The sequence below is a fragment of the Pundamilia nyererei genome, unplaced genomic scaffold (genome assembly GCF_000239375.1).
Source record: "Pundamilia nyererei isolate P.nyererei 1_Seehausen unplaced genomic scaffold, PunNye1.0 scaffold00013, whole genome shotgun sequence".
In the NCBI taxonomy this organism is placed as follows: Eukaryota; Metazoa; Chordata; class Actinopteri; order Cichliformes; family Cichlidae; genus Pundamilia; species Pundamilia nyererei.
Genome location: NW_005187414.1, coordinates 3,857,765 through 3,879,992, shown reverse-complemented (window position 1 = coordinate 3,879,992; position 22,228 = coordinate 3,857,765). Strand labels below are relative to the sequence as shown.

The following is a 22,228-nucleotide window of genomic DNA, read 5'->3' as shown; positions in this document are numbered from 1 at the left end:
TAATTTTATTTTAGACTGTGTGAATTTTGTAAGCTGTGCAAACGGCATATTAAAAGCCAAAGATGTGGAACCAAACACTGAGCAGGTGGTTCGGGCTAGGTGGAAGAACTGGTGGAAACATTATTAGCTCCTGATCTGACTCAGTGACCGTCTCAATTCTGGTTGCCCATTCCACATTTAAAGAAAATGTTCTGACGCAGCAGAAAGAGTTGGTCCCTAAAAGTACCACAGGCACCCAGTCGATGACATGAAATGATCAGTATTCTGATGTTTGTGTATACTACAACATCACATTTAACAGAGCAATTCCAGACCAACCAAAAGGGAGAATAAGTGATGGTACGGTCACACTAGGAATGGTTGGAGACGGTGCGTTCAATCAACTTTTGGTCTCATTACCTGTGAAATGGTTTCTTTGAAGATAGGGACCGGGTCTGCAGTCAGCTGCCATCTTCAAAGTGACTTTGGCTGGTTGTTAGTTTGCGATTGAATGTGGTCAAATTAGCAATTGAATAAAATCAGTTTGTGATAATACAGAGATTAACTCGGGTACATTTGTAAAAATTTCTAATTTGTTGCTTTACATGCACAAAAATTCACAATTTTCCCCAAAAACACAAATTTAGATTATTACTTGATTCAGTGCCTAGCATGAACCTCATAGCTGTAAAACAGAAATGTAGAAATTCCTCCACAAATAGTTGTGTATATTTAGTTAACCTTTTCCATATTTATATATTTAGTTGCTGCAGACGGTGATCTGACTGCAGATCAAATACTGTTTAAATCAGGATGTAATCAGAATAGATTCCTATTACCAGAGTTAGCAAAACAATATACATGTGTCGCTTAAATAGAAGCACAGATCTGTGTTGAACTACTCATTCACATTTTTTTCTCAATAAAAGTGAAAAACTAGAGACTGTAACACACTCGGGAAAGTATAAAAGTAACAAGTAGTTCTTCAGAACACATTTCTAACAGCTAGTTTTGCTAAGATAACTCAGGTCATCTCAATATCATAATAAAATAATATTAATTCAAGGGAAAAGTCAGCTTGAGCATTTTTTATCTAGAACACAAGCAGGGAAAAACAAAGGGAATGAAAAAATAACAGCTCTAATGTTTTCTACATTGTAGATTGATGACTTTGACACTTAAACTGAAAAAGCAAAGCCAGGAGTTTAAAATGGGATTCAGGAGGTGTGGTGGTGCAGCGTGGGGAAAAGAGTGAGTCAAAAATAAGTCAGAATACTTTCTACTGTGAGAGAAAGCGGTCTTTGCGTACAGGCTGCAATCAGCTGACCTTTGGGGGTGCTTTCTGTGGATTTAGCCAACTAAATGTAATAATATAAAAGCATGTTACATAGGCTTTCATTGCTAATCTCCAGCCCCTTGACACTAGAAAGCTGGTATAAAGGTGGAAATCAGTGAGGAAATCTAATCGGCATCATCAGCTTAAACTTAATTTGATGTCTGCTACCCTTGACGTAACCTAACACTGACCATGAACACCACAGCCACTCTGCACCAAACCAACAGCTCTGCAAACTAACCAGTGTAGCCGCCACTAAATCTCCAGTTTATGAAATGTCACTGAGCACACCTTACCTTTAAAAAGACTCCTTCCTCTCCTGTCCTGTCTTTGTCGCACCTTTCACCATCTCTGAGTGAAGTTATCTCACTTTCTTTTCTCTCCCTGAGAAATGCAGCAGCTGCACCTTTAGCTAGCAAACACACTGTGTGACTAACTGCACACAGACAGTTTGTGTGTTTGTTGATATTTGTTGAGCTGTTAGAATTGTTGCATTTGAAATTACTCGTTACTCCCTTTACGATCACGCCTGTTCTGTTGTGCTTGCTAGATGCTGAAGTACTGCAACCGCAATTTAGCCTTAAATGATGCAAAATTCAGTAGCAAAGTATATTTGCCTGTTGCAAAGAGACGCACCTCAGACGGATTGGGCTCATCGGCACAGACAGACTGTCCGTTTTTAAGAATTAGATGGTAGTTATTTGCAAACCTTCACCAATCTGTCTGAGAGTGACTGCAGTCAGTCTCAGTTGTGATTGTTTGGAGACTGGTCGCCTAGTGGGAGGCAACCAATCACACACAAGTTCAGGGTGTTGCACCTCTGGGCAAACCAGCTGGTCTTTGCAACTACTTGCTATTGGTTGCTGAATGTGAAAAAAATTTAGTGCTGTTACCGGGCTATTTTTAATCTACTGTGACTCATCCACGAGATAATCACTTTGCCTCAAGTAGCTTTTTTTTTTTCTTTTTAAATTCATTTTACAATACTTAATGCAGATCATTTGACCCACATTTTATGACAATGCGCAGTGGGAAGTTTAAAAAAGAAAGAAAGAAGTGGGCTGGGTGAGTGAGACGCTTCATGTGCCTCTGTAGTAATGCAGAGCTCTTTGTGGTCAGCTAATTAAAATTAAATTATGTGAACTGATTGCAGCAGAGATTGTGCTTCGGTTCGGTCTGTTGTCAGCACTGTCGGCAGGGCAGGAAGAATGCAGCTTTGTTTCTGATCTTACTCTGTGGGGAGTTTCAGTCTCTGAATATTGTTCTTATAGGATATAATATGGGTTTCAGTTTGGTCCAGTGATCATTTACAGAAAATTCTTTACCAAAACAAAAAAGAGGAATTTTAGTTGAGCCTTTTTTTTTTTTCAGTTTACATTTCTATTTTATAGCAAACAGTAGAGCAATCTGCTCACATTCGCCAGCACAACAGCTTGTTGTAGTAACCGTGAAAAGCTGAAGGACTGTTTAACCGAGGCAGAAGGAAGTGGAAGGGTGAGAGGCAGGATGCTGCTCAGGAAAGACGCTGTCAATATGTTCCACTTGTCTTAATGAACATTTTTTTTAAATTTTATTTTAATTTCGTCTTCACGAGGAAGCAGCCCAGTCTTTTGTTATTAAAGCTGTACACCCTCTAAGTGTTTTAACTGCCCCAATTTTATTTATTTTTTGAATAAAATGCCGAAGTTTACGGTACCCATTACCTACAGAGCAGTGCGACCATAAATGACAGCTTGTAGCGAGGTGATAGTAAACAAGTACACAAGTGTAAAGAGCAAATATAATGTACAGCTTCTAAAAAACGATGACTTGTTACTGTGTTGCGTTTCACCTCTGAGTTAGTCACATAACCAGCCTCTCTCTGTAGTTTGTGCACACGTTGAAACTGTTACCAGGTTTGGGGTGTTGAATTTCAGAGCTCATATATTTTAGCTCCTTACACCGATAGGCCATTTTATCCAGGAAGTGCTGCTGCAGATGCACATTACTCATTTTATTGTCACTTCTACAAATTGTTTCGGGCTTAGGTTTAGCCGAGACAATGGAATTTGTTAAACATTTATTAGGCCTGTGATTATTAGTGAAAGGTCGCTCCATCTACCTGTATATTTCACCCTCCTGAATCAATGTACACTTTGACAGTTGTCCAGTTGTACATAAATGCTAATCAATGCTATATGTCATTGGGTAGTGTTATAGGTTGGTTGGGAACTTCCATTTAGCTCATACATTTGTCTCCATTTGTTCTTCCATTAATCTCCCTTTACTGTAACCCATCCAGCTACTGGCTAGCCAAAGCAGATGAGATGCCCCATTACTTATTTAGCACCACTTTAAAGGGGACCCAAGTCAATTGAGAAGCCGCTCTCGTTTACGGTAACAACATTTGCCAAGCAGACTCAAACATAGCAGGCAAAGATGGGATTGAACGAGATGGAATCAAGTCAATAAAAAAACATGGTGGACGATGTGCCCTGCGGTCAGATAGTTGAGTGAAGGTCAACATGCCGGGACATTCTGTAATCTGGTGGCTCTCTGGACGGTGACAGGCAGATAGTGGTGGGAAAGTATCAATATGGCCCTTAAGCGATATAACCAGAAAAGGAGAGTGATAGTTCTTCCCCGAGTAATGAAATTTTTTCTGACCCTCTTGTATTATAGTACATCCTTGTTCTGGGGAAGGCAAGTTTTGATGCATTGGGAGCTCATGTGAAAAGACATACGATAAGGGGGGGGTTGTGGGAGAGAGAGGACACGTTCGCCTGAGCAGCTCCAGCTTTCCTTTGAGTCTGTGTGAGTGTTTGCGGATGTTCCAGCGTGGACACTTTACCCAACCTAATCATGATTCCCTTCTTTTATCTGGGTGCAGACCAACTGTCCAGGTCCATACATCACAGACCCCCCCACCCCTACCTCCCACTGTCTTGTCTTCTCTCTGCCTTCTTCCATGCTATATATTGCCGTGTATCACCCACTGACACTCCGGCAACATATTAAAAAGAGGGATAGTGGCTGCTCCCTGTTATTGCCAGGAAAGTGATTTATCATGGGGCCACATTCCCACCATATTGATTGAAGGACATGCGTGTGTGTGTGTGTGTGTGTGTGTGTGTGTGTTTGTGTGTTTGTTCCACCTTTTCCCCATCACTCTGGGCTTTCTAATTTTCCTTTTCTGTCATTGCCTGTTCTTCTTCACTTCTTCTCTGTTTCCTCTACTCTTTTTTTATCTCACCTCACTTCCACTATCTGTGATGTTACCCAACAACTTCATCAGTGCTCTCTCGCTCCCTCTCAACTATAGAGCCATATATAATGAGTTTTACATACTTATGAACGTGTCAGGTTGAAGAGTATTTCTATCAGGTTTGCCCAAACTGAAATGGCTTAGCCCTGAAATTTTACACAGACATCAATAGTCCCAGAGGGTGAATGCTAATAAGCTTCACCTCATGGTGTTGGGTGAAATTTGTCCACCACTTTTGGCTTTGAGGTTCCATCCTGCATATTTACTGAGTTTCGTTTTGTTTTTTGGTAATTCTTTATCCAAATGTGACATGTCTGAAACTTAGCTGTATTGTCCTTAGCTCTATTTTATACTTTATACTCTATCTACACATAATGTCCCCGGACGAATTTGCAGCATTTATTTATTTTTGGATCAAGCGTTCGTGATACAGCTTCAAATCCTGGATCAAACCACGAAATTCCACCTAGAACCACTATTCTCCTCCTTTTTCAATCTTTAAGTCAAAACAGCATCAGACAAAAGCAGTGCTTCATCTTTTTGCTTAAAAAGTTGCTGTGTTGATTAATTCTTATAAAAACCTTTCCAATTAAATTTTGCCCAATTATTAGTCTGCGAAAAGTTTTGCTTTCATCAAGTTTAATTGAAGTTGAGCTTGTCTCTCACCTGACCATTCGCCTCTCTCTCTCTCTGTCATCTTTTTTGGGCTTGTCGAGCCAAAGGAAAACGTTCATGAATGTAATCTCAGTTGAAGTACGTTACAGAGTTTCCATTCCCCAAAGCAAAGGCTCCTCACTAAATCCGGGCATTGTTTGACTTCCATCCAACCTCTGCTGTCAGTGTGACACGGGTATAAAACTGTACAGCGATAGAACACATTCCCCAAGTCCCTTCCTTTCCTACAGTATACGTTCTCTTTATCTTTGCCTCACTTCCTTTTTTTCATCATGGTCATTTCAGTGGCCCCTCTGTTTGTTCATTCCACTTGCCTAGGCTGTCTCCCAGGCCATTAATCTACACCGCTTCAACCGCTCCTCTGGGCCAGACCAGGCTGTGGCGCCACTCACCATGTGCTCTGAAAGGCTACTGTGTTCATACAGATACGAAACGATAGACAGAGACAGAGAATGGCTTTTAGAGAGAGCACCTAGAGACATGAGATAAGTGGAGAGAAAGGGAAACATACTAGCAGCAAAGAAGATACTTGCCTCTTTTTCACTTTTCATGTCATCTAAGACAGAAGTGAAAAAAATCATGTATTTGAGACCAGAGATGATGTTGCCTCGAACAACTGCTCTGAGATTACCGTTGGGTCTGCCCTTTGGAAAAGGTTGAGATTTGAGGAGATTAATATGCCGTTGGATAACGCGGGGTGGTGGTGGGGAGGGATTTGTTGCTCGCCTGGAGCCGGTCTGGACAGGCAGCGGCCGTCAGCGGTGATGAGGGACTCGAGCAGATGGCCCGGCTTAATCAGAGAGTGCTGTCCTGAGTGTACATTTGCGTATACCTGGGTTTCAGATGATGCGTGTGTGACTTATAGTGAGAGAAGTTTTGTGCTCGTCTTGCATTCATAAGTCTATCTGCACTGATACGTGTGTCTGCGTTTAATAGGTAAGAGCAATGAAGACATGAAACACACTTGGCGGTAAATACTGCTAGCCTTGATTTCTCTGTCATTAATCATCATAGAAAGTATTGGAGCTGACTGGGTTGGGAATTTGTTGCTCAGCACATCTGAACTCTGTTTTGCTTCAGCTTTAATGTAATTGACTCTCTAAGAAGGAAACATCAGCCTTTGATTTATTAGATATTCCCCCGTACGCTTACATTTGGACTTGAATCTATAAAAGGCCCAGTTTATGCTGTTAAATAAACAGAACAACTCAATAATCTAAACCTGTCTCCAAACATTAATCTTTGCTGAAAATGTGAACGCATGCAAACTGGGTCCCATCCGCTTTCGATGCCATTACTGCAATTAGACAAATTAGCATGCAATTACATGCGCTCCGAAAACACTGCTGTTTCATTTCACTCTTTTTGTGGGTTTTTCCAGAGTGAAGTTTGACTGAGGCCATGTCCAAACTAATATGTTTTCATTTTAAAACTTATTTTAAATCCATTTATTTATTTATTTGAGAACTCTGGAGTTGCATTTTGATTTGAACTGGCAGAAAAAGAGACTTTTTTTGGAAATGGTGTTGCAGGCACCCTCATTCGCCTGCTAATTGAGTCTGTCATGCAATGGGGCGGTGTGGTGGTGCGGTGGTTAGCACTGTTGCCTCATAGCAAGAAGTTCCTGGGTTTGAATCCACAGTTTGCATGCTGTCCTCCAACAGTTCAAAGATGCAGAGCTTGGTTCACTAGTGCCCTGCTTTGAGCTCCAGCACAACCATTACAATTGGATAAGTGGATGAAAATCTCCATGGCTTTCATGTGACAAAAGTCTAGTCATTTATTAAAGGGAACAAGGAATTTGCAGGTGCCTCTGACCCTTATTTGTATTAGCAGTTGTCATGGAGTTGAATATTGGGCACTAGGGTTGGGCGATTGGACGAATATATTGACTATCGATGATAAGCTGAGCCCCTCGGCGATCGTTTTTACACGGGCGATTTATTTATTTGTTTGCCCATGAGTTTGCTAATAATGACGGAGCTAATAGAAGCAGTCAGCTGAAAGAAACTAGCACTGTTTTAACAGCACCCTCTTTCTTCTGCGAGCAAATGCCCCCTCCTCAGAGTGCGCCCAAATGCCTGTTGATGGAGCTGCAGAAGCTGCTGATAGTCGCATACTCAGTCGGATGGTGGACACGTACATGCTCATGCAAGTTAGCTGTGTTTAACTACTTTGCTTGCACTATATGTCTGCACAAGCGGCACACCGCCTTGGTTACATCCTCAGGTTTACCAGTTTCATCTGGTTTAAAGCCAGAAAAATCACAAATTGGTGACTTTTTTAGTGCTGTCAGCTTTATCGTGCCATCATCACGACTAACGCGATTAATAAATGAACCCATCCGGAGTCAAAATCCTTAAAATGTTAATGCGTTAATGCTGATGGCCTTAATTTTTGGGGGAAATTAGTTTGTCCATGTTTGGACTTCTTCTGTGTTGTAAACACGCAAATCAGTCCGTGCATGATTACATTGCTCCGCCCATCAAAAAGTCTGCGCATGTGCAAATATACCTCCCATCATTGATTATTGGACTGACGATTGTCGGTTGGAAAATTTTTACATATCGCCCAACCCTGTTAGACACACATATTGGATCCCGACTGTCCATGAATGGTGTTCTGAATCAGTGATATATATATATATGGGTGGCAGTTATTTGTCCCTCCTCTTTGGTGTAAAAACACTGCTTAAGATGAAAATGTATTTAGTGTGGATGGAGCCTCAGTGTCTGCTTCTCCACTTCTGAACAGTACACCACGTTCTCACCAGGGAGCTGGATGGTACAACCACATTGTTAATGTCATCTAGGCTGGAAAGCAAGCCAGCATAACAGCAGAGCATCAATCAGCCAAAGAACCTGGGCTCGAATTCCTGGAAATCACCAAAAAGAGAAAAAACAAAATGACTACAGTTCAGCAGGGACGGGTCCAAGTAAGGACGGAATTCAGTGTTCGGTGTAATTTGGGAAGTTGTAGAACAGTATGTCACGTTCAGTGGCTCATGGACAGCATTTGTTGGAGGCAGTGTTAGTTATTCATTTTCCTCTTTCCGCAGACAGTCTGTGGATTCAACCCAGTGGGTTTCCCTGTCATAAACAAGCTTTCTTTACCACTGTCCGTGCCATCAGGGACTAAAGTTTTAAGAAGGAAAATGGTGGCTGTGTAAGATGTCATTTCCTGCTCATTGCCTCTAGAAAAGAGGCTTAACGAGAGCAATTTAACGAAGGCTTTTTAATAAATTTCCTTTAAAGAAAAGTACGTTCTGGTGGCATTTGTTGGATTTTTGTCTGTAGTATTACAGTAACGTGTAGTAACTGACATGCACAGCGACAGTATTAATCTTTTGATTTCTTTATGATTTGCTCTTCAGCGTCTAGATGCTCTGCGTTTATGGGATCAACCACCTGGAGGGGGTCACTGGAACACAACTTGCTCAAGGAAACGCCGCTTATGCACGAGGAGGATCAAACCCGAGGCCCTCCACTCTGAGGATGACCTCGGTTACCGCTTAGCCACGCAAAAGTCAATAACGCGCGCTCGTGTAAGCGATGGGAAGAGCGAAATATGGAGCCATTGATGCTTCACGGCGGGGTCAAGATAGTATCCAGCCCCGAAGCATCTGTATGGTAATGATGGGAAGAGTAAAATCGAAAACGCGAGGCGTCGCCATGGCGACAGAGGTGATGTCATGATCCCAGCTGCCGGCGAACTCTCTGTAGCTGAGGGTGCAGCCGCATATCCGCGGGGCCAGTCGGCTTACAAACTACTCCATTGTAAATCATTGTCACAGGAGCCACTCCTCTCGCTCTCCTCCACATTGTCTCCTATCTCTTGCTCTCGTTTAATTCTCTTGGCCTCTTTTTTCACTCTCTTATTGCTGGCCTGTCTCTCTTATTGATGTCTATATCTCTTGATCTCCCCTCCTTGGCCGTGCACTCTAAGCTGGTGGTGTTGAAAGAGATGGATGCTCACTGCCCTCAGTAATCTCCGCAGCAGCCATTTAGATAATTAAGTCACTGTTCCTTCACTTGGCTCTCCATGTCCCGCTTCCAAAAGCTGACCTACACACTCGCACACACAGACACACAACATCACACGCATGTTACAGTAGCTCCAGTAATGCCGCAGCCTAAAGACCCGCGCGTGTGTTTATGTGTGTAAATGCGCGCGTAGCCGTGTGCGGCGTCAGCCGGGAGAGCTGTTTGTTTTGATGGCGTTGTTGGTTTTTGTTTAGAGAACAGAGAAACACGCGAAAAGGATGCGACGGGGAGAGAGAACAGGCGACAGCTGCCACGGGCCACAGAGGATACACCCGGAACGCGCACACAAATACAAACACAGCGCCTGATTGGCGTCTGGAAATTCACCGCTCCCGCACCAAGTAGAAAAAACAAAACAGAAAAAACAGCACGTAGGAAGGAAGCGTGCACGCTTGCCTCGGGGTTTTTCTCCAGCTCCGTGTCTTGCTGTTGTGATAATGTGGCGTTTTGTTGAAAGTCGGTGTTTTAATTAACTGAGCGCCGGCGCGCAGTGGTGGAGGTAGCAGCTTTCTCTCTGTTTGGGCTAATCATCACGCCCGGGCCGCTGACAGTCATACACCGTCGGGGTGTTTCTAACTCAAGTCGGCTGCACTATTTCCGCGGTCGTGCACGCTTTCGGACAGAAGAGCGACTCTCGTGCTGTTTTCATCATGCACAAGCAAAAAACACACCCCCTGTACTCAGACCTCAGCAAACAAGCAGCTTAGAAAACCTTGCATCACGCATGCATTCCACACGCACTCATGCAGCTCCCCCCCCTCTTTTTTTTTCTTTGCACGTCGCTAGAAACTTTTACTTATTAATGCTCTGCTAAAAGAATTGTGCTGATGCACACGGAGAGGGTAATTTGCTGTCAGTGGTGTCGGCATATGCAATATTTCTTAATCTCAAGAAAAAATAACCCTTGGCCCCCACTTCCTTTTTATTTCTCTTCTCTATGTCTGCCTAATGCACCTGATCCCAATTTTTTTTTTTTATCCACCTTGAATGATTTGGCCTTTGCTTGCATGCTTTATCAAACAGGAGATGATCAGAAAGTGTCTGTCTCAGACAAAATGAGGCAGTGTGTGCATGTCACCCACCAGTATTTCATCCATCAAGGTGTCAGATTAATATACAAAGTGCCATCTCTCACTATCGTCTCTGAACCTGCGTGGAAATCCTAATAGGCAGATGAGATAAGGAAATGTGAGGTGCTGGATTCAGATTAGTTCCCGGTCTTGCTCGGAGTGACTGGTGATTACCTCGTGGTTTGGGTTTATTTTCCTGCCAAAGACTGTAGCGGCAGCTGTTTAAGTAACACCCGGCCTATATGCCTCTAATTTGCTCAAACCGAAGCTATTTTTGGTTTCTATGATGCTTAAGCTGGTGGGTTCTGTTATGAGAAGCCCTGCAATTTTTTTTTCTTTTTTATGATGTGCTGCTGCCTGTGTGGTGTCTCTGGATTCCACTCAGACCACTAATGAGGTGTGCGAACAGTAGCAAAGTACTAATTCCCCTCAAACCACTGGGATTAATTCAACCTACTAATGCTAAGAATCAATCCCAACAATAGGCTTGTAGGTTTCCACTGTAGCTACATTTCTCTTTTCCTCTCATTTCTAAAGATGGCCCTTTCCTCACCTCTCTCTACATCCCCCCATAACTCACCTCCACACTTACAATGTTCAAGCACATGAAATACACACTCAACCTAATTGTTCCTTTCCTGTGTTTGCCTTTCCTCTGGGTTCTGCTCTGTTGTTCCAGCGGGTTTTTTTTCCACCTCTTCTCCTGGAACATCAATTAGATTTTCTCCTGTTCGCGTCCTTAAGAAGGAAAGCTAAAAATACCCAGGAAGCCCTCTTTCTTTCCCGGCAATTCAGTTTGCTTCATCAAGGTGGGAAAAAAGACAAAAAGATGCTGGAAAGAAAAATTCTCCCCCACCAAGAACGTATTAACTCTCTCCCATCCAATTTAGGTTCTAGCACATTGCCTAATTAATAAGGCTTGTGCGGGAATGCTTTTATAGGCAGGTGTGTGTGTAATGGCAGCGAAACATCCAATTTAAGACAGCGCTGTATCTTCATCATCAGGCGTGACTCATCATCTGGGACGGACTCTAGCTGTGAAGGAGAATTTTAAAGGCCCGAGACTCTGGCTCGCTGCGCTTCGGGCTATTCCTGTACCAACAGTCTCTCCCATTATTTAAATATCAGGGTGAATACCTCCGTCGTCCTGGAGGGACTGTCAGCACATTTCTGATTGCTGTGTATGCGGCGTGTGTGTGCACCTGCGGTAGTTACTCTATACTCGGTGCGTGTCTCCCACAGGGCCGCTCATTTACAGCAATATCTTGTCCTCATAAAGTTACAGCATGCCATCTATCCCCAGCCCTCGTTTGTACCATCCAGCCTCGCTGATGGACGGGCCGATCATTAGCGCAGCCTCGTGAGTCTAGCACGTGGCTGTTTGTGCGCGAGCGCGGTGAAAGCTGGGCTGTCACTGGGTCAATAGAAATAAACACTACTACAGATTGGAAACGGAGCCCTCACTCTTGGGGAGTATCTGTAGCAGGAGGAACTGCTGGGTGGTATTAAACACAGGGCAGAATGTGCTAGCAAAGCAAACATCACACCCCAGAACAGACGTATGACACACCACCCGCCCCACTCCACCCTGATCTCCATCCTTAACACCCTTCTCTCTATTTCAGGCTGCGTGTCGCGCTCGCACACACTCACAAGCGCACGCACGCTTTACTGCTGTTATATCTCGTTTGCTCTCTCTCTCTCACACTGTCTGGCTGTCTCTCCGTCGTCGCTGCGTTCTGTCCATCTGTTACGCTGCCTCTTTCCTCACGTCTATCTGTGGCTCCCCGCTTATTCCCACATGGCTTTGTTAACGCAGTTCTGTCACGCGCACCCCAACATGCTGTGTGCCGCCTCGGAGTGACAGATGCTGCTCTAAAGGGTGTGTGTCTCACATTCCCAACCTGCCAGACAACTTTTTTTTTTTTGGTTCCCCCCCAAACCGGTTCTGCTTAAGAATCTAAAGTTGTCGTAAACTCCTCGTTTCGCAGGGGAATCTAATCTGATCTCTGTATCTGTTGCGCGTACATGTGGAGCTGGCTGAAATTTGGGTTCTGATTCATCAATATTTATTTTATTGCCTCTTTTTTTGCGGGGGAAAAGTAGCGCCCAGCCACCAACACACTGCAGCTGACAGCCTTACACTCAACGATGTGACAACACAACGGAGAATCCGAGTCAGTCAGCTCATTAGGCTCGATTCCTGACATATTAATTGTGTTACTTTCTCGAGTCCCTTTGCTCTCGCTGGAAACCAAAGCATTTTTGTTGCTATTTGGGCTTCCAGAGGATTAGTAATTGTACTAATTTTTGTTTTCTTCTCATCTTACAGAAGAGATCATCAGCTGTTTTTAGTCAGAAAACAGCATTTGGCGTGGGAAACTGATACCCTCAGGTTAGATTATTAACATGCTGGCAGGATTGCTGGAGCTGAAGAGCCTCATTAATTGCTGTAGGGTATGACTGAAGTGCTGTCATTATATCTTATGAACTTTAAAAAATAAAAGCCCTTAGATTGACTTTAAACACGTGAGCCTCACAGCGAAGGTTATCAGCCCTCCTCTTGAATCGGCGTCACCTCGTCCAGAGTTTGACAGTGACTTCATTGGATGTGAAAGAAAATGGGCAAATCTTCATTGGCACCATCTCCCCAGAGCGGAGCGGTGCAGAGCCGAGTGTCATTGGAGATGTGATGCATTCAAGTGTTTATCTGGTCTGGCAGAGTCCACAGGTGTGTTGGGTGTTGGTTTCCACGAGGACCTCTGAGAGCGACATTTCCTTTATCGCCTTCTCGTACTTAACCTAAAAAAAAAGGACAAAACACACACAGAGCACGCACTCTCTCAACGTGGGCTCGCACGCACACGCAGACTTTCAAGCAGTGGCAGAAACGTAGCCGTGGAGGGAATTTAAGTCTCTGTAATTAGTAGCTTAAATCCTTCTGTTCACCGAGGACCATAAATGTAGTGGGATTTGTCTCGGTGACACTAGTTCTGCGGGGATCTGTTGCCAGCCTCCAGTTCCACAGTACATACTGACATGCATAGTGCCAGGATGACAGGAATTCACTTAGAGGATTGTGCAGATATTGAAATGTAGAGCCAAGAATCTGAAAATGCCACTTGGGTGAGTGATAGAATGGGAAGCATGGTAATGTGAGAGTCTCCTCTAGAAAACAACAGAAGCGTTTGTCGTGTGTATGAGGCGCTCGATGATGCTAAGCTGGATGTTTGCGTTCGCTATCTAAAGAAAGAAAGGAAATGTGGAGCACGCAGACCTCTGATTAGGAGCCGTGATGTTATATGAGACATGAGAAAATAGCAGCTTTGCATACTGTTTATACAAAACGGAGCTAACCCTTTAATTGTTCTGCACTTGTTCTGTTGTGCAGAAGCCCCCTCATGAGCAATGCTGTCAGTCATGAAGAACTGCATTCGTTTCATAGTGACTAATTCTTTTCTGTATCTCGAGTTCTACATTTAACCTTTTCTAATTAATCAGCTCGCAGGCGCTGTTGCTTCATTGTGTTTTTCATTCACTTGTGCCTTTACACAGACATATTAGCGTTATATTGAGTATTTTCAGTCATTTTAACATCAAAATGCACATGCAAAAAATCACATTAGTACAGCTGTTTATAACATGGTTTTACTGACTGCCGCTTCTACAATGCACCAAACCTTACAGCCCCTCTTGTAGTTCTTTCAGGCTAGCTCCAACCAGGCCCCTGCCCCAGGGCCCGTCAGCCCTGCCCTGGGTACGGTTGTGTCTCTTGAGTTTTTATTTCCTCATAAGGGTTTTCAGTGTAGAGCTACTCTATATCAAACGGAGCCAATTTAGGTGGTTTGGGCATCTGACTAGCATGGTGGGCATGTTCCCAGGGCAGATCCAGGACAAACTGGAAAGATTACATCTCTGGCCTGGGAATGTCTCTGGAAGAGAGGAAGGAGGTGGTCGGGGTTGGCAAGTCTGTGGTTAGACTGCTGCCTCCACAACAGATCCAGTAAGCAACAGAGGACGGATGGATACTTGAATTAGTACAAATGTTCTTACAGAAGTTATTTTGACTTTGTCATCAATTTGTTTTCACCTTATTTAAAATACGGAATTCAGTGGATAGCCTTACATTCTCATCACGTTACTCGTTTTTACCCATTTTTTGATTTGACATTCATATGATTTGAAAACTGTGAAATACTTGAGCTATTTTATGTGTTTAAAACCTTAACCCTTCACCCTGAAGTGCATGTCTTGTTTCCTCAGCCTTGGCTACAAATAACTCAGAAGTGCCAGATCAAAATATTCCATGAGACAAACTATTTTTTGCATTTCTCTTAACAGGACTAATTTTGAAAAACAAACATTTTTTTTTATTGAAATGGGCACTGGATAATCCCCACAGCGCTCCAGAAGGTATTTGAATAACTTTGTTCATGTTTTGAATTTTAGCCGTTAGCGATAAATAGAAGACGGCAAAGGAGGCGACTTTGCTTGTTTCATTCCTCTATCCTGTGCTGTGTGGTGCTACCCTAGTGAGGTTTGTTCCACAGAGCTTGCTAGCGTGAGCACATGCAAACTTGCTCAATGCCTTTTCTTTAATCAAATGGATTGATTTGTTCTCAAGTGCACCGATGTCCTAAGAGGTTTACCGGGAGACAAAACACACTCTGTTTTCCAGTGAATCACCGTCTAGACTAGATAGCACACTGGATGCACAATAGCATGTCTTCACTTCACATCTGAAACGCGCTGAAATTGTGAAAGCAAATGCACTTTTGCCCTCAATTCTGACTTTTGTGGAGATAATGTCCCTTTTTTTCTGCTTTTTCTTCCACTGTTTTCATGTGGAGGAATTTTTCTAACGGCCCTCTTATTTCTTTGCTGAGGTGTGGAGCTCGGGAGATAAGAGAATATTACCTGGCTCTAACTCTGCCATTGTTCCACTGGCCTAGAATCTTGTTAGTCTCTCTGTACATATTTTTAGAGATAATTCGAGCTTATTCTATTGGAAAATTTGAGGTTATTAAAAGGGGTTACTATGGAGAAGGAGTAAGGTTATTGCAGAGAGAGTGAGAAGAGAGCGTGAGAGAGTTGTCCCGAAGCGTTCGGTTGCTCCGTCTGACTCTGTCGCCACGGATCAGCTTGCTGTGTTTGCACAGAGTAGACCTTGTATTAGAGAGGGGAATGAAATGAACTGAGGATTGAGAGAGGTGGGTGTATATATAACATAAGAAAATACAGACGATAAAAACACAAAGGAAGAAAGAGAGAATTGTAGTGGATAAATAAATGGATGGTCACAGCAGCTAAAGTTACAGTAGGGCAGGTGCTCCCACCGCAGGCTGCTTGGTGTATCGCTTCCATCAAAGCTTTGTAGAGAACCTTTCATTTGCAGCTTCCTCGTAGACTCTTATACTGCACGGCTGGGCTTAAACACATTCAGTTGTAGTATATGCTGCTTTGTACACTAGCGCGCACTCACAGAGAAGCCGGCATTTCAAGGCGTTCCCTCCTCTGTGAGGCTAAGAAGCAGCATGACAGACCCCAGCGTGCAGAATACAGACTTATCATCCGCTGTCATTCTCTCCTTGCAGACCAGGGGATTTTGCATGGGGCTCGCTGAACCTGGTGTGAGCTTGTTATATATTTATTTCATCTGTTATCAAGGGCTTTGAGAAGCATAACGTGCCTTTGGTGAGGTTGAGTACAATGCACTAGAAACCCATCAGTGATGGATTTCACTGCTCAGATCCCGTACCACTTTGATTTATGACATAATAGAAGAGTGATACGCTGCTCCTGCTACACAACAGCGCCGTGCTCCATTCTTATGTAATTCCAGCTTGCTGTCACCTCTTAGCCTATCGCAGCTAGGGATGGGTATTGTTTAGGTTTTTATCCGAGACCAGTACCAAACCGGTACTTTTGAAACGGTGCCGGTGCTTAAACGGTGCTCGAACTGGTGCTTAAAGAATGTAGAACACAAACTTTGTCCAAAAACCTCTCATGTTCAGCTGTTTTTTTTGTAAAAAGATAACAATGTTAGCCTTTTCTGCAGCTATAGGGGATTTATGGCATCAGTCTTGGCTGGAAGCAGTGCTTAAACAATGGAAAAAACACACACTTTGTCCAAAACCTCTCATGTTTAGCTGTTTTCCACTTTTCCTTTGGTCATTTTAGCCTTTTTGGCCAGGGTGAAGGGAGTATCTGCCATCAAACAAGAAGACAGCCGCATGTAACGACGCTAGTTCACCTTATATGCATTAATGTAATCACGTGGTTAGCCTACTCAACGTAAATTACACACGAACAACATTAAGCGACTCACGCAGAGAAGAACGGCTGCTGCTGCATCATCATCCGTCATCATTTCTGCTACACTGGCAGGGCTAGGGGTCAGGACTCTCCTCTTTGGGTTTTTGGGGGATGCTGCTAACTTCAGGTCTGATAACAGGTAACCCACCCACAGTAGATGTGCACGGTGTGAGGTCTCGCAGCAAGCTATCAAATACGGCGCATTTCTTGGCTTTTAACAAAATGCTATACGTCGCCAGGTGTTTCATCAGATTCGAGGTGTTACCTCCTTTGCACAGTATCAGCTTAAAGCACTTGTTGCAGGCTGCTGAGTTTGCATCTTTTGCTGTGAAGTACAGCCAGACTTTGACCGCTTCGCTTTGGGCGTTTTTTTAATCTGTAGCTCTGCTCTAAAAGAACGTACGTACCTGGGCCCGCTTACTATCCTCGCAAAGGTAAAATGATTGGCTGGAATCCAAAGTGTATGACATCTCAGGAAACAAAAAAGCACCGAAATGTGCGCTGCTTTTCGGTCTGATTACTACCGTTTATGTCACCGGATACCGGTACCCATCCCTAATCGCAGCCTGCTGTGCTTGAAAAAGGGAGAACCCTCCAATGCACTTCAAGGGCAATCTGATTGAATTAACCAGCCATTAGATGTATGAGATGAGCTGTAATTGGGGTGTGGGGGTGACGCGGGTATTTATCTATTTAGATGAATGAGTTTTGACCGCAAGGTCGTGTTACTGCTCACGCCGCCCTCAGGACAACTTGAACTGAGCGTGTACCTGCTTGCGTCTGGCTCAGCCATTTTGTTTGAACCTGTCGTCGCCATGCCTAGACGCCTCACATAACACATTTGGCTCCTTATGGTTTGGCACTGATGGTGTTTTTTATAGAGCTGCTCAGCGGCGCTCATTTCTCTCGCTCTTGTCGCAGCCCTCGTTAATGACTGGGAGAATAGGAATTAGAGGCAACAAATGAACCGCAGTGTATTCGCGTCAGTCAGGTGCGCTGGGAGCAGATGCTGTGAGCATTTACACCTTCATGTCAACATGTTTTCTCCTTAATTTACTGACTGACTGTTTCACTCTTTACGTGTCGCTCTGTTCTTTGTTTTTTCCCAGAAACTTTTATTCTATTCGTGTATGTATCGCTCGCTGCCGCTTGCACGTCATGGTTGAAATGACCTTTACCCTCTTCCCGTTTCACGCAGGCCTGCCCCTGTTGTTCCCTCTGAGAGGAAGAGGAAGTGATGTCACGCCACCACCATCGCTTTGAGAGGGACTACCGGGCACCCTGGGAGCGGAGAGACATCCGTCCTTCTGGCCTCCACAATGGAGGAGCCAATCATAGCTGTGCCTCTGCCGTTGTCAACGGCAACAACCGTCCGGGGCTCCTTCCCCTCCCAGTCATCCCCTCCCTTCTTCCAACTCCAGTTACAGTTGCCGTGACAACATCGAGCAGCGACTTAGTGGTCAAGCGAGGCATCTCGGCAGCAGGATCGGTGGCTCCGGTATCAGCCAAGGTAAGAGGCTCATCCAAATGGATGCTGGGACGCCTGCTTCCCTCTGACTCCTCTTGGACAGCTCTCGATCTCTTTTACTGCTCTGTCAGGCTTTCTTTCCTCTCACTGTGTCAACTTTTCAATCTGTGATGACTCCCCAACTGGATGTAATATCTAACTTTTTCCATGCTTTTGAGACTCTTCTGCTTTCTTCTCTCGCTCTGTGTGTCTTCCAGTTCTTCCCTCCCACTTTTTTTTCCCAAACATTTCTGCACTGGCACGCCTGTCTTCATGGTTCAACTGTCTCAGCTCCTCAAACCCCCTCTGTTGTTTCTCTCTGCAGCCTCTTTTGCTCTTTACCTTTATCCCTCACTCCAGTTTTGCTGCTCTCTCTGCACATTCTTGCCAAACCATTTTCCTTCCATCTTCATTTTCTCTCTCTGCCAAATTGCTGGCTTGTCCTGCTTTTGCCTCCTTTGTCATTTTTTTCTTACATAATTTAAATGATCTCTGACAGCTGACTCAGATGGGTTCTGCTTTAAGGTGATGATTTGTAGTGCGCTAGAAACAAGCAAACAAAGGGAGCCATATTATTATATACCATATCAGTATATATTGATCTTGTAGGTCATTGATTCCCCAGTGTCCCAGGCGATATTTCTGCATTAACCAGTGGGAAAGATTTAGCTTAGTTGTTACAAATAATAAATTAAGTGGACCCGAACATAGAAGCATTAACGGATAATTAAAATTAATGTACGAGCAGTACAAAGCAGCATCTAAAAAGAATGCATAAATATATATTTTGTTAGTTACTTTAATACATTGTATAGATAACCAAATTAATTTTCTTTGCAAAAATTATAACTGATAGTTCACACAGTAGTCAGCAAAATTAGTAAAAGGTAATTTTTTTGGCTTGCAGTTGAATTGCAAGGTACCATCATGGATTAACAATTAATATTGTTAGCCAAATATAATAGATACACACCTGTTATGGTAGTCAGGTAAAAATATGAACATAAAGTTGTGTTAAGAGTTTTTTTGAAGAATTTTCAAATCTCATGTTTTAGTACTGAAGAAGCCTCTCTGATCAGAGGTTACTATTTTTTACTAAAAAATAGTAACAAAGTAATATTTGTTACTAAATTTACTAAGATCACATCTTAGTAAATTTCCTAGTTAACAATATGTGTTAAAAGCTGAAATTGTTAGCTGTTACCTATCTAGCAGTTAATGCATAATGTGGATAGCAATTTAACAGCAGTTAACAATAGAAATTGTTAGCCAGCTAGCTAAACAGCTAATGTGGCTATAAAGCAAAGTTATGAATATAACACTGTAAATTATTTTGAAAAAGTATGATACTGTTATCTAGCAATTATATTGCTAGATAACAGTATGGGTTAACAGTATGGGTTAACAGATGAAATTGTTGTCTAACTCAGCGGTCCCCAACCCCTGGGCCTCGGACCGGTACCGGCCCGTGAGTCATTTGGTACCGGGCCGCGAGAGTTGAGGCTCAGTGAAATGTATGGTTTTCAGGGTTTTTAATCGGTTTTCAGCGTTATTTTGTTATCGTTTTTATCGTTAACTTGGTTTTCCTGGGTCTTTTCACGTGTGTTATGAATAAATTTTCTTTTTTTCGGTACTGGTACTAGTTTTATTTTGTTGTATTTATCCGCGACACCTTAAAGGCCGGTCCATGAAAATATTGCCGGGCATAAACCGGTCCGTGGTGCAAAAAAGGTTGGGGACCGCTGGTCTAACTAACCAATTAATAAACAGTTGAAATGGTGTAGACAGGTGATGTAAAAGTGAGGCTAGCAGTTAAACTGTTTGCAAACAGTATGGAGCGGTTAGCGTGTATCAAAAAAGTAGCCTAGCATGCCAGAGTGTTAGCTAAATATTAGGGGTGCAACGATACTCGTATCGATATTGAACCGTTTGATACAGTGCTTTCAGTCCGGTACGCATATGTATCGAACAATACAAAATTTTTAATTTATTTTATCAACTTTTCTTCTGACGATGCTGTCTGTGTTGAGAACTTAGTGGATCTGCGTTCGACTACTCCGCCTAGGCTGCACTGTCGAGCGCAGATCCACTGAGCGCAGCGCAAGCTAGCAAGACAGAAGCTAAGCTCGTTGCAACATGGCAAATTGAACCTCCCCCACCCTCATTCAGATCTGGCCTTTGGAACTATTTTGGTCTTCATGTGAAGTATGACCCTGAAGGTAAGCGCGTCATGGACAAAAGTAAAACAGTATGTCAGATGTGCCACGCAATGCTCAATTACATGGGTGGGAACTACTGCCAGTTTGCTCGTTAACGTGTTGACGCCGTCCAGCCCCACGCACGGGCGATCCGTGGTAGCTCGTTAACGGAGATTTGCCATGTTGTGGCGATAACCTCATTTCAGATTAACGCTGACAGCACTAGTGGGAACACAATGAATATGACTGCACGTTTACGCCGACACCATCCTAGTGCAAAGACAAGTGGAAGCAGACAAAAACAACAAGCACGCATGCTACAAACTTTACCCGAGTCATTTAGACAGCCGTTAGCACATGATTCTCCTTATGGGGACCTGATATGTTTAATATGCTGCTGAGAATATAGCCCAGAAGAAGCGTATAGTATAGCTTTTTATTTTGGAAAGAGACATTTCTCTGTAATAAACTCTGTTTTCCAAATGAGTGATTTCTCGATCAGATAGATTAATTTTTTTCTTACTCTGTTGTTTTCAGCAACATTAAATTTAAAAACTACTTTTGAGTTAAAATATATATTTATAATTTTAATAAATGACAAATTAAAAAAGCATGAACATTTTTTTGTATCGAAAAAATATCGAACCGTGACACCAAAGTATCGAACCGAACCGTGAATTTTGTGTATCGTTGCACCCCTACTAAATATATTAAGTAAATTGGCCAATAAGCATAATAAAATAAGTGGATCTTAAGGGAAGTAAGTTAAAAATATCCAGCTAATAGTTAATTAAAAATTGTGGAGAAATATTTAGCTGAAATGAAATTCATTAGAACCAGTGTTGAAGACAAAGGAATAGTTCAAGTGTAACAAGGCTGTTGAGGTAGATCAGAAGTAAAAGATGGTGAACTGCCGTCAAAGATTAAAAGCAATCTCTTCTCGCTCCATTGTGACCATGATATTTAATCCAAACTGTATTATAAAGCTATTTTTTTAAGGCCTCAAGTGACTTAGGTGCATTCATTCCTGATTTGATTATACGTTGTATTTGTGTTTAGAAAATAACTGCAGCTTGAAAGTGTCTTGAGTGGTATAGTCAAGAGCTGTACAGTTTGTGTTTTCCACCCCTTCGTCTTGGGATTTGCTAGCAAGCTGGCTGTCAGCAACGTGTGAAGAGAGAGGCCTTTACCAAAAAGGAGTTAGACATTTTAGCCTCTCCCCAGCCTCCGCTTCCATGGATACCATTCATCTTCTCTCTACATTCCTCCTCACTGTCAGATCATTTTCTTTAACTTGGACTTCTTGGTCTCGTGCTCTTGGTGGAATCTGCTCTGTAAGAGCAGAGGTAAACAATGCTCTGGTAATTTAGCCCACAAGTGCACATCATTAGATTCCCCGCTGAATACACTGACCACAGACGCAGTGAATCTGCTTTGGCACCGCATCGGCCCTTCCTTTTGTGCAGCTGAATAATTACATACATTCAGACAAAGTCTCGCCAACTCCCACCGTGGCCGTTGTCATCATTCAATGGCTGCCATAGCAATTAACTACTTTGCATTGCATCTGAGTGCACACTTGTTTAAACATACAGCGTATGGGGGAGTGCGTGCACGAGTGCGAGCGTGTGCCCGCACAGCAACAACTGTGTGGTTATTTCCCAAGATGCCAATCTTATTCAGGGATTTACTTTGCTTTGGTTTGCTCCTGACAGTCCTTTGTAATGTAGGCAGTAGAGACCAGCACAGTTTAGAAAAGCAAATACAGTGGGGCAAAAAAGTATTTAGTCAGCCACCGATTGTGCAAGTTCCCCCACTTAAAATGATGACAGAGGTCAGTAATTTGCACCAGAGGTACACT

The 22,228-nt window shown here is 43.2% G+C and overlaps 1 protein-coding gene across 6 annotated transcripts in view; it reads left to right on the top strand.

Annotated features, from left to right (window-relative positions):
- The window catches only part of klhl29 (kelch like family member 29), a 264,330-nt gene that overhangs the window by 80,781 nt on the left and 161,321 nt on the right, over positions 1 to 22,228 (top strand). For 5 of the 6 annotated variants that reach the window (XM_005724914.2, XM_005724913.1, XM_005724915.1 and 2 more), the window contains one exon: positions 17,861 to 18,172. In XM_005724914.2, coding sequence (XP_005724971.1) covers positions 17,900 to 18,172 — 273 coding nt within the window. In that variant the 5' untranslated portion in view covers positions 17,861 to 17,899. Of the gene's footprint in view, positions 1 to 12,723; positions 12,743 to 17,860; positions 18,173 to 22,228 lie in introns of those variants that run through there. The other variant, XM_005724916.1, reaches the window with a different exon arrangement.